Source organism: Anas acuta, chromosome 7, assembly GCF_963932015.1.
Source record: "Anas acuta chromosome 7, bAnaAcu1.1, whole genome shotgun sequence".
Classification (NCBI taxonomy): Eukaryota; Metazoa; Chordata; class Aves; order Anseriformes; family Anatidae; genus Anas; species Anas acuta.
Genome location: NC_088985.1, coordinates 24,549,516 through 24,563,810, shown reverse-complemented (window position 1 = coordinate 24,563,810; position 14,295 = coordinate 24,549,516). Strand labels below are relative to the sequence as shown.

The 14,295-nt window shown below is 49.0% G+C and overlaps 1 protein-coding gene across 1 annotated transcript in view; it reads right to left on the bottom strand.

Moving 5' to 3' along the window:
• Positions 1–411: 411 nt before the first annotated feature.
• FBXW4 (F-box and WD repeat domain containing 4) overlaps positions 412–14,295 on the bottom strand; it is a 56,803-nt gene continuing 42,919 nt past the window's right edge. The window contains exons 6-9 of the mRNA XM_068688288.1: positions 14,148–14,213; positions 1,736–1,876; positions 1,427–1,568; positions 412–1,192 (exon numbers count right to left, since the gene is read on the bottom strand). Of these exons, the coding sequence (XP_068544389.1) occupies positions 1,076–1,192; positions 1,427–1,568; positions 1,736–1,876; positions 14,148–14,213 (466 nt within the window). The 3' untranslated portion in view covers positions 412–1,075. The remainder of the gene's footprint in view (positions 1,193–1,426; positions 1,569–1,735; positions 1,877–14,147; positions 14,214–14,295) is intronic.

The following is a 14,295-nucleotide window of genomic DNA, read 5'->3' as shown; positions in this document are numbered from 1 at the left end:
CCACAATCATGCAGACAGCACAGAGCACGATGAAGCTATGGTTGCTGCGAGCCCCAGCTCTGGTCATGCTCAGAAGGCTGTCACAGAAAGGAGCAGAGCCCACTTAGATGTCCCTAAAGGATCCCAGAAAGTCACATCAAGGCCTTGGCCACTAGCCCTGTTTGCCACTTCAGTGTGCAGGCAAGTGAATTGCAGATCCTGCTTTTGTTCCTTGTCTGAACAAGTGACACGATATCCAAAATCCCAGCAACCACCTTCAGCACAGCCGTGTCACAGAGTCTAGCCAGAGAGATGTCTGTTAGACCTGCAGACCCTCTGAAAATAGGCCCAGCCTCCTCTGCCAAGCCAGGCCTCTGAGACTAGTGGGTAACATCGGAGCCCCTTTGGAACATGAAACAAAAACAGAGTCTCTTCTGTTTCCCTTCAGAGTTTTATTTATCAAAATGCAACTGTTTCAGCCCTGCCAAGTGCACAGTCTGACCTGACGGCCAGCTTGGGGAGGCATACACTGAAAGCAGGGCTGGCTCTGACTTTTAGCACAATTCTTTCTCTTGGCTGCAAAGGACAACACAAGCAGCTGTCAGGAGAGCAAGCACAGGTGAAAAGGAGGTCCTGCTCCAGGCACCTTTCCCTTCCGCCAATTCAGTGCGCCCCACACACAGCCTGGACTTGCTTCACATGGCTCAGAGCTTGGCTGATCTCAACCCGACCAGTACACAAGCTGACAGGGCATCCTGGCTCAACCTGCCCCTCAAACGTATTCACAAGAGAGAAAAAAAAAAAAGAAAAAAAGAAAAAAAGAAAAAAAGAAAAAAAAAAAAAGAACAGATAATATTATAAGCCCTGACTGGCACAAAATAAAAATGGTAAAGGACAGTCAGCCTTTATTTCCACTAACGGGCAGGTGAGGCTGAGAATGTCTGGCCCTTTGTGCACTCTTCAACACAGCTTTCTGGCAGGCAAAACATCTCTTCAGAAGCCTCGGGGGCCACTCTCACCTTTCCTGCCCTGCTTTTCCCTGAGCCAAGTGTCAACTCTGCTGAGTTGGGGCAACCAGAAGCAGTTGTGGTGCCCTTCACGGGGCCGTGAAGTCAAGGACGTGCAAGGCTGATGCCAGGGCAGCGTACAGATGGGTGGTACTGAAACGGAGGCAGTACACGGGGCTGCTGGTGGGTGAAGACAGGTGAAAGCTCTGCAAGAAAGAAAGGAGAATCAACCTTTCAAAGAAGAGGTCAACCCAGACACCCCAAAAGGCTTTACATGCTCAAAGGCTGCAGCAAATCCAGCTTAAAGATTAGGTTCCCTGTTGTAGACTTGTCCCAAAGGCTCTGTCTCTTCTCCCAAAGAGACACAGGCACCAGGCTGTCAGAGAACAACCCAGGAGCCCTGCTGCTTCCTGGCCTCTGTCCAGGAAGGTGTCCCTCACCTGCAGGCACCGAGTCTGCCGCTTATCCCAGAGGCGCACCACGCCGTAGTAGGAAGAGCCGCTGGCAATCATGTGGTTCCCATCGCTCCTTATGCAGTACAGGGCGCTGTCATGGGGCTCTTCCCACTCCCGGACACACTTCCTACAAGGGTAACACAGAGCAGAGAGGGGCTGAGCCTCCTCCACCCAGTGCCTGGATGGGAACCGAGGCCCAACGTGCCTGAAGGAGCTGACCAAGCTGCAGGTGAGTCCCCAGGCACTGCACGAGCACAGCCTGGGAGCCTCACTCGGGCTGCAGGGGAGGCTCACCTGGTGCTGGTCCGTATGTCCCAGTAGCGGATGTAGGTGTCATACCCACACGAAAGGAGAAGGGAGGGCGTTTCATAGAAGACGTCAAGGACTCCGGCTCCACGGTGAAAGTCAGTCCCTAAACAAGTCAACAACTGACCGCTGCAACGAAACAGAACAAGAGAGTCATTTAGAGCAGAGAGCCCTGCCAGTCCCACAGGCCAGAGCAGAGATGTTGTCTCAGAAGCCTCCTAGATCTCATTTCTGCAATTTAACAGAATGTAAAAGGCTGCAGAGCTTTGCTCTTCCTCACCCAGCTTCTGCTACTGGTTGGGCTACTGTAAAGGACAGTGACTATTAGGAGTCACGGCTGCAAGGCAAGAGTGAAGGAACAGGCACAGCTGACCCCTGGCTGAAGGGGATCATCTTCATTGGGAAAAGTAACCGGTATGTTCAGTGATGAGGCTCCATTTCCACAGAAAACAATTCTCAATTTAGTCAAACTCCAGATAATCTACTACAGCCACTTACCTGGTCAACCCCATCCCATCCTCTGTCCACTGGGGTATTCCCCAGTGTTTTTGACGCTTGGCTCAGATCAACACAGACTTCCCTGCCTCAGGCAGCTGTGGCTGCTCTTCCCACCCCCTTCAGTCACTCTGCACGCTGCAAACACCTTATCTGGGACCAAACATCTCTGGAGATGACTTCCCAGAGGCTCGTCTCCCCATTGCCCTTTTACATTCCCTGCTTGCTGCAAAAGAGCAAAAGCAAGATTGCCATGAAGCCCAAAGGCAGATGTTTTGTGGCCGTATCACTCAGCTGCCTCCTCCTGTGCAGAACCAGCAGCGGGATGGTGCCTGGTGAGGGACCACTCCAAAATGGCCCTCCCTGCCAGGCTGGGAGAAGAAGTTTGGGTCCCTTTCCTTGGCCTTAGGAATTTGCACCTTGCCACACACAGCCTGACCCCTGTAACACTCCCACTGCCCCAGCAGACCATCTGCCCAGCTGTTTGAGATGGCCACCTCTTGCAAACCCTCCTTTTCTTCTTCCTCCTCCTCCTCACGCCCTTTAAATCAAAACCTCGGGGCACAATGAACCCCGAAGCACCTGCTTTTGAAACCCTGCCGCACGGCCACCCTCTCCACCAGGCCCTTGGTTCTCAGGACAATGAAGCGGTCCTGAAAGCCGACAGCACGGACCCCGCGGTGGGGTCACTCCCAGCATCTCCCCCCATTATTTTGTTACTTTCTGCTCCTTGATCCAGCATCACACAGTTCTGAGGCACATCGCCAAATGCCTTAATTCTGTCTGTAATCTGGGCTAAAGCCCTCGTCGGGGGATAAAGACCACACAAAAGGAGAAATAGAGTCCCAGGAGATGTTAAAACAAGTAAACACCTTTGTGTCAGGAGAGAGAAATCGCTGATAAAGCAGATTAGCGCCTCGAGCCCTGGTGTCCCCAGATCAGAAGGCGAGCCCTGGCCGATCTTTGCAGCCAGCACGCTTCTATGATCACAGAGCTGGCGGCATGCTGGGGCCAGCCTGTTTCCCCACAGTCACTCTCCAAAGAGCAGATTATGTAGAATAACAATTTCTTTGTGGCTGTGTAATTCCCTCCGTGACCGTGGCTGTGGGCAGCTACATTGGCCCTTGATGCCAGGGCCCTAGCAACCATTTAGAGAGGCCAACCAGCCCTAGCAATGGCCCCCCCGTGCAAACCTCTCGGACAAGCTTTAACATCAAGTGCATGAATTAATCCCCCCCAACACGAATCCAGGGGTGCTGGCTTATTGGACTTTGTCTTTCTCCAGGCAAGGGATCGAGGGGATTCCAGGCTTCAGCCCTGTGCAACCTTCTCACAACGCGTTAACCCTTGGAGGGTTACTCGTGGCCCGACCTAGCTGCACCTGTACGTACGTCGGGAGCTTGAAGCATCTGTGGTCTGAGGGCTGGGAGTGAGAGCTGGGGGGTTTGGCTGAGGGAGAGAGGTCCTCAAGCATCACCACAGCACGACAGAGCTGGGCATCTGTGAGCTCTGGCACTGCCCTGCTCCTCCAAATGCACCGAGCCACTGCAACGCCAGCAGGACAGACAGACAGACAGACACAGGGCCCTTCCCAAGACCTCCACGCGACCTTCTTGATCCTACGAGCTGGATGGGTGGCCAAGAGTCAAGATATACAGCAGAGGTATGAGGAAGAGTCAGCTGCTATCCCAAAACAGGAGTCCGTGGCCTACCTGCAGAAACCAGGAGGATGGGCAGCATGAGGGCCGCACGGCCCAGCAGGTGAACAACCCCTGCTATCTGGCTGAAGCTTGGTTTTATTATTTCCACCCCATCGTTTTCCCTGCTAACTTCAATACACAAAGGACTAAGTGTGCTCAGAGGGAGGGGCACCACTGTAGGGAAAGGTAGCAGGATGCTGAAGCACATCCAGAGATATTTAACCTGCTGGGGCCAGCCCCCTCTTCCTTTCAGGCTCCTGAAATGGGTCTCCTCACAATCTCCCACTTCTGGCAAGCTCCCATAACACCCAGAGCAAGCCTGGCCACACAGAAGCTTGTCTTCCACCTCCCAGACCAGGCTTCAGGTTGCAGTGCTGCAAGATGGCAGCAATTTTTATTGGCAGGCTGGAGCCCTTCGAGAGAAAAATTTCAGCATCAAAGGACCCCAGGGACAAGAGAAACCAGAGAGCCTTTCAGAAATTTCGGTGCAGCACCAAACACCACCCAGATGCTTTGCTCCTGATGTTGCACCATGCCTTCACACCTCACCACAGGGGTACCTGAGCATCCCAGCAATCAGAGTCACAACTGTTTTCCTCCCCCTGCTTCTCTTTCCAGACCAGGCAACAGAAAAGAAAGATGGAAAAAAAATGATACACCAAGATTAACTTTTCTTGGTGGGCAGAAAAGGAGCACAGATACTTGCAAGCCACTGTGGCAAGGTAAACCTCGTTTGGCTGGTTTGTTAATCAGTTTGATTCTCCTGCCCCAAGAACAGGTCAGCCAAGACAGCTTTCAGCTGGGAGGCCCAGCACCTGCGTGCAGCAGCAGTTTACAGGAACAACACATTAGTTGCTACAGCGAAGAACTTACAGCCTGACACCAGGGGAAAATCCCACTGTGCTGCACGCTGGGCACATACACCAGAAGACCTGAGAGCTTTGGCATGGGTGCACTTAAATTGATAAAGATACCGAATGTGATTAATATTTCCCTCAAAATTCCCTCAAATTCTCCATTATCGCATCTGCTCCCTGCCCTCAAAGCCCAGTCCACAACAGCTTCTGCTTCCTAAGGAGCAAAACCCACAGTTAATCCTTGAAAAGCCAAAAAGGATCAAGATAAATCACTGAGGAGCTAAAAAAACCAACAGTATCAAAAAAATCACCAGCACATCACTGATAGTTCTCTGACAATTTACATGGGCAGAAGACTCAAAGAGGCACAGAGAAGATCACAAAACGTCACGAAATTGAAGCCATCTACAGCTTCCCAGACCACAATGATCATTTGTGTGACTGTAAAAACTCAAAGTTTCCCCAAGACCTTGCTGATAACTGGAATCCTGAAGTCTGTACCTCCATCCCTGCACCCTGCCCAATTGCTGCAGGTCCTGGCCAGCTCTCTCTGATGGAGATGAACTGCAATCCAAAAGCTGGGTTGAAGCAATAAACGCTTTTCTCCCCACCCTCGATTTTTGGCAACCCTGATTCACTACCACTGATATTGACAAATACGCAGCAAACAAATTCAGCATTAAGTGCCTTCTAGGAAACTGCTGAATTCAGAACATCTGCTGAAAACAGAGATGCCTGAATTTGAGGACATACTCATTTTCTCTGGAAACCTCATCTGTGAGCTGTGATCATCCATCAAAGAAGAGAAGCCGTTGCGCATAAGCAGGCAACGATTCAGAAAGAAAGCAATGCTCTGAACTCATATTTTAGCCCCAGTAACTACTTCCAACAAGCCAGCTGGGAAGTATTTACTGGGGAAAAAAATACCAAGAAATATTTACCGAAAAGAGCACTGTTCAGTTCAAAACAGTGGGATATCTGAACTGAGCACCAGAGAAAGGAAACAAAACCCATTTAAAGACAATTAGCTGGAGGTGCAGCATTTGTGCAAGTCCTGTCATCCAACTTGGAGAGAGCACCAAAACCGAAGGGAAGAGCTCAGCTGTTGTCTCTTCCAGGTGCTTTACAGCTGGGGCTGAGGCACCCAGGGGATGCAGCAGCTTATGCTAAGGGAAGGACTTGGTCAAACGACATTTATAATGTACATAGGGAGAAGGAAAAGAAGCTTTTGCTCCTTGGCAAAGCGATTCTTCACATAGTTATCCTAACCCAAGGTTACTCCCGTGCTTAGCCAAGGTTACTAAATCCAGCAGGGAGGTGTGAATTGGGGAATTTTGGGGGTGCACCTCCATGTGAAATGGTTCTGAGATGCCATTATAAGTGATTTTCGGGAGAAATGCCTCTCTCAAGCTTCCCCAGCGCAGCTGAAGGGCCTTGAGGCAGTAGGGGGGAATGACACCAACGACGGTATGAGATTGTGTCGGGGGGAAGAGACAGAAGAGGGAGTTTTGCCTTCTTTTCTTCTGCTTTCTCTGAATTGGCCCACACACGCTTTAAATGGTCCAATAAAAAGATACAATTTCTTTACCTTTCCAGCTCTGAGACCCTGTGAGTTTTTGTTGTTCGGGTTCCCGTAAGGTTAAGTTCAGAGGATAAACTGACACGCTGGGCTATGGGAAAAAGGCAGTTTCTTCAAATAAAGCCACAACGGTGCAAAAGAGACCCTGCTGGGGCTTTTATTTGGGAAAACAAACAGAAATGGCACCAAGCCCTTCTGCTTTACGAAGCAATTTAACTATAAAACCAATGTTCTCCCTCTCGGGGGTGAGGAGGGGAGAGAGACAGGACATGACAATAGTCCAAAACCTTGGAGAGAAAAAAAAATAAAAAGATAGGACAAAAAAGGTTGTCTGTCCCCTTTTCTTTCTTGTCCATGGCTCCTTTTCTTAGCACACGTGTGTTCTTGTAAAAACGATTAGATTGCAATTTGTATAACATGGTGACCCCCAAATTCAGACATTTAACCCCTTTTCTCTGCAAAGAATGTCAAGAATGTCTTCTCTGTCTTTCTTTCCAACAGGAGGAGTAGGGGGGAATTCTCTCAAACTGTGATTTCTTGGGGGAAGAGAAAAAGAAGGAGGCAAGGAAAAGAAGCAGGGAATTCTCAAAGCCTCTCGCCTTTCGCCCCACTTGTGTGGGAACAGGCGGCTGTATTGCTCCCTTTCTGGACAGAGCTCTGCAGGTCTCCTTTAGTGGGGAGACAAAAAAATGGAGAGTCCAAATCAAAACAAAGCCATCTGTTTAAATGAGCTACCGCTAGCCAGTGGCAGAGGGGGTTCCTCATTCACTCCTTCCCATTCTTCTCCCTTGCCTCTGTTGATTCTCTCTCAACCCAGGGAAAAATAAAGATTGCTTTTGCTTTGCCTCAGAGGGATGAAACTGATTGATGCGTTTGGAGTGTCCAGCCCCCACCCACGCTCTCCAATTGTTTGGGGCCTTGTAAAGTTGTCATAAATACGCCTGAACAGGAGTGCAAAGGCCACAGCATGCCCTGGACATGCACGCATCCAAAGGGCAGGAGCTGGCCTCATGCTCAACCACAGTGCGAGAGGGCCAAGACCACAATGGGGACGAAAAGATCAAGGATAAACACCTGTATGCTCTTCCTCTTATGATGGTTTTACTTTCAGGTTGAGATGCACCAGAGCCCTTTTAGCAAAAGGAAGACAGAAGATGTCCAGCTTCTGTAATGGAGGGTCTACAAAGATGATGTTTAAAAACAAATAAATTGGTAAAGAACCACAAGGCCCCAAACTGTTTTGAGAAGGCGTGCACACCACGGGAAATAAATTGCACAGTAAGACTGAAGCTATCCATTATAAACAAAAGAGACAGAGCTCTGAACAGTGCAGAACTGCTAAGGGGAGCAGTCAGCCAGGAGAGTCACTTAAGAGGCTCCCTGCAGCAGCCAGCGTCCTCCAGCACTGGCTCAAGTAGTTGGCTGGAGACCTGGTGTCCTGCTGCCAACAGCGCCCGAGATCTCAGAGCAAGGGAATCAAATCCTACGGTTCTGAGCTGCAGAACTGGGGCAGGGATCTCCTTCCAGCCCTGTCAAGGGATTATTAATTCATGCCTGAAGGCAGGAGAACTGTTTACCTCTAGTCTTGCTCCTCAAACCATAATTGGGATCAGCAGCTCCACGAAGAAGGATCTGCTTTTATTTTGCCTAGATCTACATCCAAATTCTTCATCCTGCCTACCTTACTGCAAAGGGAGGGGCTTCCAAAACCCAAATTAGAAATCCATAGACAGCCATTGTGTCAAACTGATTTAATAGGAAGAGACCACAAGAGGGTTTGCCTGAAGACTAATTCCCCTAGGGCAGACTTCAGTCTGTCACCTCACCAACCTTTTTCCCTTGAATTTTAGGGAGAAGGCATGGCATTTATGTTCTCAGTTAAACAAAGGACATACATAAATGGGAAAACTCAGAACTGATGCTTCAAAAAGGGTAAACAAAGCTGTCCGTGGAGGGGATGGGGAAACAGCACAAGAAAAGAGAACAAGCCCTTTTGAGGAAGGGCAGTTACCTGTGGATCATTCCTCTGCAGTGAGTGGAGGCAGTAAAGGGCTCACATTTGCTTTCACTTATTGAGGGAAAAACAGCTCACAAAGCTGCTTAGTTCACTGTTGGACAAGTTTTGAGTCAGTTATTGTGATTTAAAGACTTCGTTCAGTCAAAACAGAAATTTTGAGAAAGAAATCCAAACCAAAAAGGAGTGCGTTGCCTTTTTCCCCACAAAGTCTAATGAGAGATTTCTTGGCAAGAAAGATTATTCACATGACAAATCCACAGAAAAATAGGGCAGGAGAGGGAAATCTGCATCTAGAGAATGGTATTATGAGTCTTCTACCCCCAAATCCTATGAAACTACTATTAGTGCCAGGATAATATTTTCTATTACTCGCCTCTCCTGTTCCCACTCAGATAATCACCTACTACTCTGTGACTTGATAAACCCAGTTTTAATGCCCGGATGAAGCAGTCTCCCTTCCCTTCTCGGAGATAGTTACCTTTCCTTTCAATTTAGGAACTTCAGTTCTGAATCTGTTTGCTTCCTTTCACGCAAAAATGCCTTTGTCATTCTCAAGCTTGTCTAAACCTCAAACTTGTTTAAACCTCCAAGTTCCAAGCGGTGGACAGGATCTTCTACAGAACTTGCTTTAGAGCACAACACTAAGAAATCTACTTGTGCATCTTAGGCAGTATCTATATAGAAAACTTCTGTCAAAATATTTAGCAAGCTTTATCACCAAGAGCTACACCTGCAGATTCTCATTTCATTATCCACATCAGAAAAAAACTGAGCATGACAAGACACAAAACCAAGAAGGACTGGATTTAAACAATAAAGTATCAGTGGTGATCATCTACCATTAGCCCCCACGTGGCTTACAAACCTCATCCAGCAGTCAGGAAAAGAAGCCAGCCCTTAAAACCACTAAGTACACGGTCAAGCCTAAACGAAAATCTGCTTTGGGTCCATGCCTGCAGAACCTAGCCCTGATGGTGCATGGGGCACAACCAAGGCACTCGATGCTACGTAGCACACAGCTGTCAGGTTACACTTGCTGCTGTAGAGTGGCACAGGGAGCAAGCAGAAGCTTTAAAGCTCTCCCTCCTTGTTGACAACTGCGCTCAAGTTCCTCCATTCAATAGGTTTAAAGAGCCACCAAAGTGGCCGCAGATGAATGTAGAGATTTGAGAGACAGCAACTAATTCTTGCCCACCCTACTTCACAGCCAGACAGACACAACCTAGCGAGGGTCCCATGGAAACACATACCAGAGGTCAAGCAGCAGCAAGTTAACAACCTTCAGCCAGCTGCTTACGCTGGTAGTGCTTATGCCGTCTCTCAGAAAGACCCCGGTGCAATAGCACTAGAGGCAAATATGGATTACTAACCTGCTCAGCAGCTGCTCTGAATGACACCTCCCCACCCCTCTGCTGAGGGCACCAGCCACACACCTGAATCTCCCTTCTCTTCCACTCCCAAGCCACTTTCATGAATCCTCTGCCTCCCACCTCCCCAAAACCTGCAGACATCAAAGGCACCTGCCTTGAACACCTGAAGAGCAAGGGGGGGCCTGGCGGTCAAGAAATGCAACTCTGTGTCTTCCCCTGCCACGCACTCGTATTTTTTTTTTCCCCCCATCCCTTTGAAAAAGGTGGCAGAGATAAATGGAGAACAAAGAAACAAGAAAAAGCCCCAGCTTTGGCCCACACCCTGCCTATTACTTAAGGGGGAAGGAACTCTTCCGAAAGAGGAGGAAAAAAATGTGCTCAGACACAATGGCTCAAAAGGGCAGGCAGCAAACCGGGCCACTTTGTACTGCTAACAAGGGAAACCTAATTACAGGAAGAGGGCAAAGAGGGACAGATAAAAGGGATACAAAATTTCAACATCTGTTGCCATAAAGGGATAAGAAGTGGGGAAACGCAAAGTGTCAGTTTGGTGTCAGTGACGGCGTAAAGCCACTTTCAAAGGGCTCGGGAGAGGGAGAAAAACTGAACGAGAAATTAGAGGGTTCTTAAAAAAAAAAAAAAACACAACACACACACTCCGCCAAAAATGCTTTCAAAAGGGGGGAGGAGATGGACAAAGAGTGGATATTTAAAAGGTAGAGGATCTGGGGTGGCTTGCAGGGCACAGCTAAGTTTGGCTCGGTTTACACAAGGGTTCTCGTGCCCTGCGCCTGTCCCGTTGTGTCACAGGGAAGGACAATGTAGGACTGGTGCACTCCGAGTGTTTACAGCTCAAGGGCTACCACAGCAGGTCACTGGTCCGCTTCAAACATCAGGCTTGGCAGAACAGCTCCAAGAGCTGCTTGAGAGCAAGATCCAGAGTATCCTACCTTGAGGAGAAGCATCTCTGACAGGGGTGTTTGGCTCCTAAAGACACGCAGACCACCACGGGAGGCTGGGGAGCAGTGGTACTCTGCAGGCAAGGGACAAATGCTGGCTTTGGAGATGTTTCCAGTGGTGTCACTCATCACCCAAGCAGTTAGGAGAGAGGTTAGGCTCCCAAATGAGACATGAGGTGGGAAGAGAATGAGGAACAGGATCTAAGTGAAGTTTCCTTCTCTCTTGCTTGCCATTAATGGACTGTTTCGTTAAGTCACACACTAACACTCCCTGATAAGACAGGAAGGTCCAAGCAGAGACAGGTGCACAAGGAACAGAGGAATGTGACCAGCAAAAGGGGCAGCTGCCATCATATCCCTCACTGGCACAGAGAGCCAAGGGACCCTGCAAGAGGCCACGGAGTCAGCAAGACCTGAGACTCGATGCAAGGAGACAGGTTGGTACCCAGGGGACCCTACTACTCATCTTTCTCCTTTCCTGTGCAGACCTCTAATCATCGAAGTTACTCACAGCCCCCTCAAAAACACACACCTTGATCCTGCGTAGCAGGAAGCACACAGCATCTTCCCCCACATCTAAAGGCAATCAGGTGGCACAGTGTAGCATCTGTGGGATATATCCTCCAGAGGTGCAGCTAGTCAGCTTCAAAAGAAAAAGAAGAAAAAAAAAAAAAGTTCTCCTTCATTACAGGAGAAAGGGCCAGGTGTAGCAGCAGCTGGAATTTCAGCCATCAGAGACGGTGTCTTGGCATTACGCAGTCATTCCCCTGCTTTCGACTCCCTTTGACAATTGCTTGTTGCTGCCTGTTCCAGCTTTGATCCAACACCACCATGAGCAGAGTCAGAAATGAAAGACAGTTGTGGGGGTGGGATGCAGCAAGAGGCATTTCCTTTCCCCACCAAAAATCTCCTCGCCTCCCAACCCAACCAGCCTTTCTCAAAGCCCGGGACATGTTTCCAGGTGAAGACATTATCCCTTTTCTCTCAGAGGGATGAGAATGGCTGCCCCAGGGTCAGGGAACAGCGAAGGTCATAAATACGAAAACACACCATGACCAACAGCTACAAGCACTAGCCAAGGACTTATCTGGCCTGGAACTAAGAAGATCGGTACACAAAAGGTTATTTAAGCTCTAAATCCTTTTGTAGCATGTTCCAGCTCTCAGCTGCTGGGGGAAAAGACCACCTACCCAAGGGAAGAGAATGCCACAGAAACTGCTGCAGTGTTACACACCCCTCCATGCACCAGCTAACTAAACTAACCCTGAGGTCTTGGCCAGCACCAAATACCAAAGTGGTGCCAAGGATCCTATAGTTTTAAGGAATGGCTTAAGTATCACTCTCCCCTGCATCATTTTTTTTGCCAGAAGTTGCCTGGATTCTGCCCTTAGGGACACATTCTTGCCACGTTCAGTTTCTGTGGGTCAGATTCTGGCTCTTCATGACCACAAGGAAGGGGCAAGCACCTCACTGTTAGGGCCTGGATAGAGCCTGGCTGCACCTGCATGATGCTATCAGGGCACATTGGGCATAGGAAGAGTTTTTCAGCCCTGTATAGCTCTAAGATTTTGAGTTTCTATGTCATGCTCCCACTTCCAGAGTCTCAGCAGATAGAAAAAATGCATGAGCCCCAAAGGAAGAAATCAACATTTCCCTCCAAGATCGCTTCTAGCGACCACTGGAGGCTTTGAAAAAGTGTTTAAAGCTTTGCTGGGAAGAAGAACCATTTATGGAGAAGCCAAGACCTACAAGGACAGTTCCGTACTCCTTCACTATGAACGATCACATCAAGCATCACATGCCAGCTTCCCAGCAGTGCTCCCTACCCAGCCTCCTGCCCTGCACGTGCTGACAAGACTCCCGGCTCGTGCACAGGTCCCCAGAGAGGAAAAGCCCCAGTGGCATGGTGCATTCCAGCTGTGACAGGTGAAGAGGGAAGAATAAGTTTGACACTCCAGCCATCGCCACAGAGGCCCAGTAACCTAGATTGCCTTGGCTTTTTTATTTGCCTGTCACTCAGGCTTTGACATTATTGAAAGATCAAACTCCGTTGTGCCTGTTCATTACCTTAATCCTATTTTCTACACAGCTTTATTATCTCTTCAGGCTTCCTCGGGAGAGGCTGTGGGGCAGGGGGAGAGGGTTGCCTGTCTCCTCGCTGCTGTCAGATGCCTCTATTGAAGAATCGCCAGGGACTTGATGGGCAGGGGTATCACAGCACAGCCTGCAACCTTCTGGGGTACTCCAGGCACCACTGCAGTAGGTCACCAAGAAGCATTCACCACATCTGAATGCAGGGGAACCGTGTTTCCCACTCTAGTTTGTCCTTTGCAGGATGCATCTTTTGCCAACCCTTTACTTTTACTACTTCAGAGAAAAAGAAACAAACTGCTTTATATTTCCAGTTGATGCAGTAGACTCAGACAACCTAAACCATGTCAACTACAGATTAGAAGACAACTGGCTTCAGACCAGCCTTGCATCCCCACCAATCTTCCTGTACCTCCTTTCCCCTAATACAGCCCTGCTGACACCTCTTGGGCCCCTTCTGTCATTGTCCCCCACACCCCTCCCCTCCCAGACCTCACCAGCTCTCCCTAATCCTGACAGCACTCCCTTGATAATCTGTGCTGTGCCACTCCTACCCAGAGCATACCAGTCCCGGAAAGTTGAGCTGCCGTTCAATAATCCTGCCAAATATTTGCTATCTGTCCATCATTACACAAAGACCCGCAGGCTAGGAGTTTCAAATTTGTCAGCAGTTGAGTTTCGCATCGGGATTTGAGCCCGACATTTCCCCCGGTTGTTAAGGTCAGCACCTTTACCAAACAGGAACTGCTCAGTAGCCCCAAAGCAGAGGCCACAGCAATTAACCTCCAATGCTTATTAAGACAGGGAGAAGACAACATGCCTGAGTCATTTCAGCAGATAACCTGTTGCCACCCCTCACCTCCCCGAGCTACCAGAAACACCAGCCAGGAAAAGATGAGTGTAGATACCGCATTCCCATCTGGCTTCTCAGCACCATGTACAAGTTTGCAAATGGAAGGATTCAGGTCACGTTCCTCACTCCTCGATCTGATAGAGGAATGCAAAGATGCAAAGGAAGTTGTAATGGGTGTGTTCTGGTTGTACAGGGGTAGTGAGAAGAAACTAGGCACAACACAAGCATCTTCATTGGGTATCAAGGATGGCTGTGCCATAAACCAGGAGAGAAAAGCGGAGCTGCTCCCTGCTTAACCAGAACCACCCCACCACACACCTTTCCAGCTTGGTTTTCGTTTCCCTGACATCTCATGCTTAAACATCTCTTGCCTTTACAGATTAAAAGAATGATCCTGTGGCATCTCCAACATTGCATTTCTCATTGATACTTACCTCTCCCCAGCCAAGTCCTTCCTCATAACATGGAAGCTCACTCACCTCTCAAAGTCCCAGATTCTCAGAGGCGAGGTGTGTCCACAGCAGGCTGTCCCCGTCACAAATGAGCTGTTCAAAAACAAAACAAACAAAAACACTTACTACTCCTCGTGTTCTGAAGAAAGAGTGTGAGCAAGACAGAGAACACGGG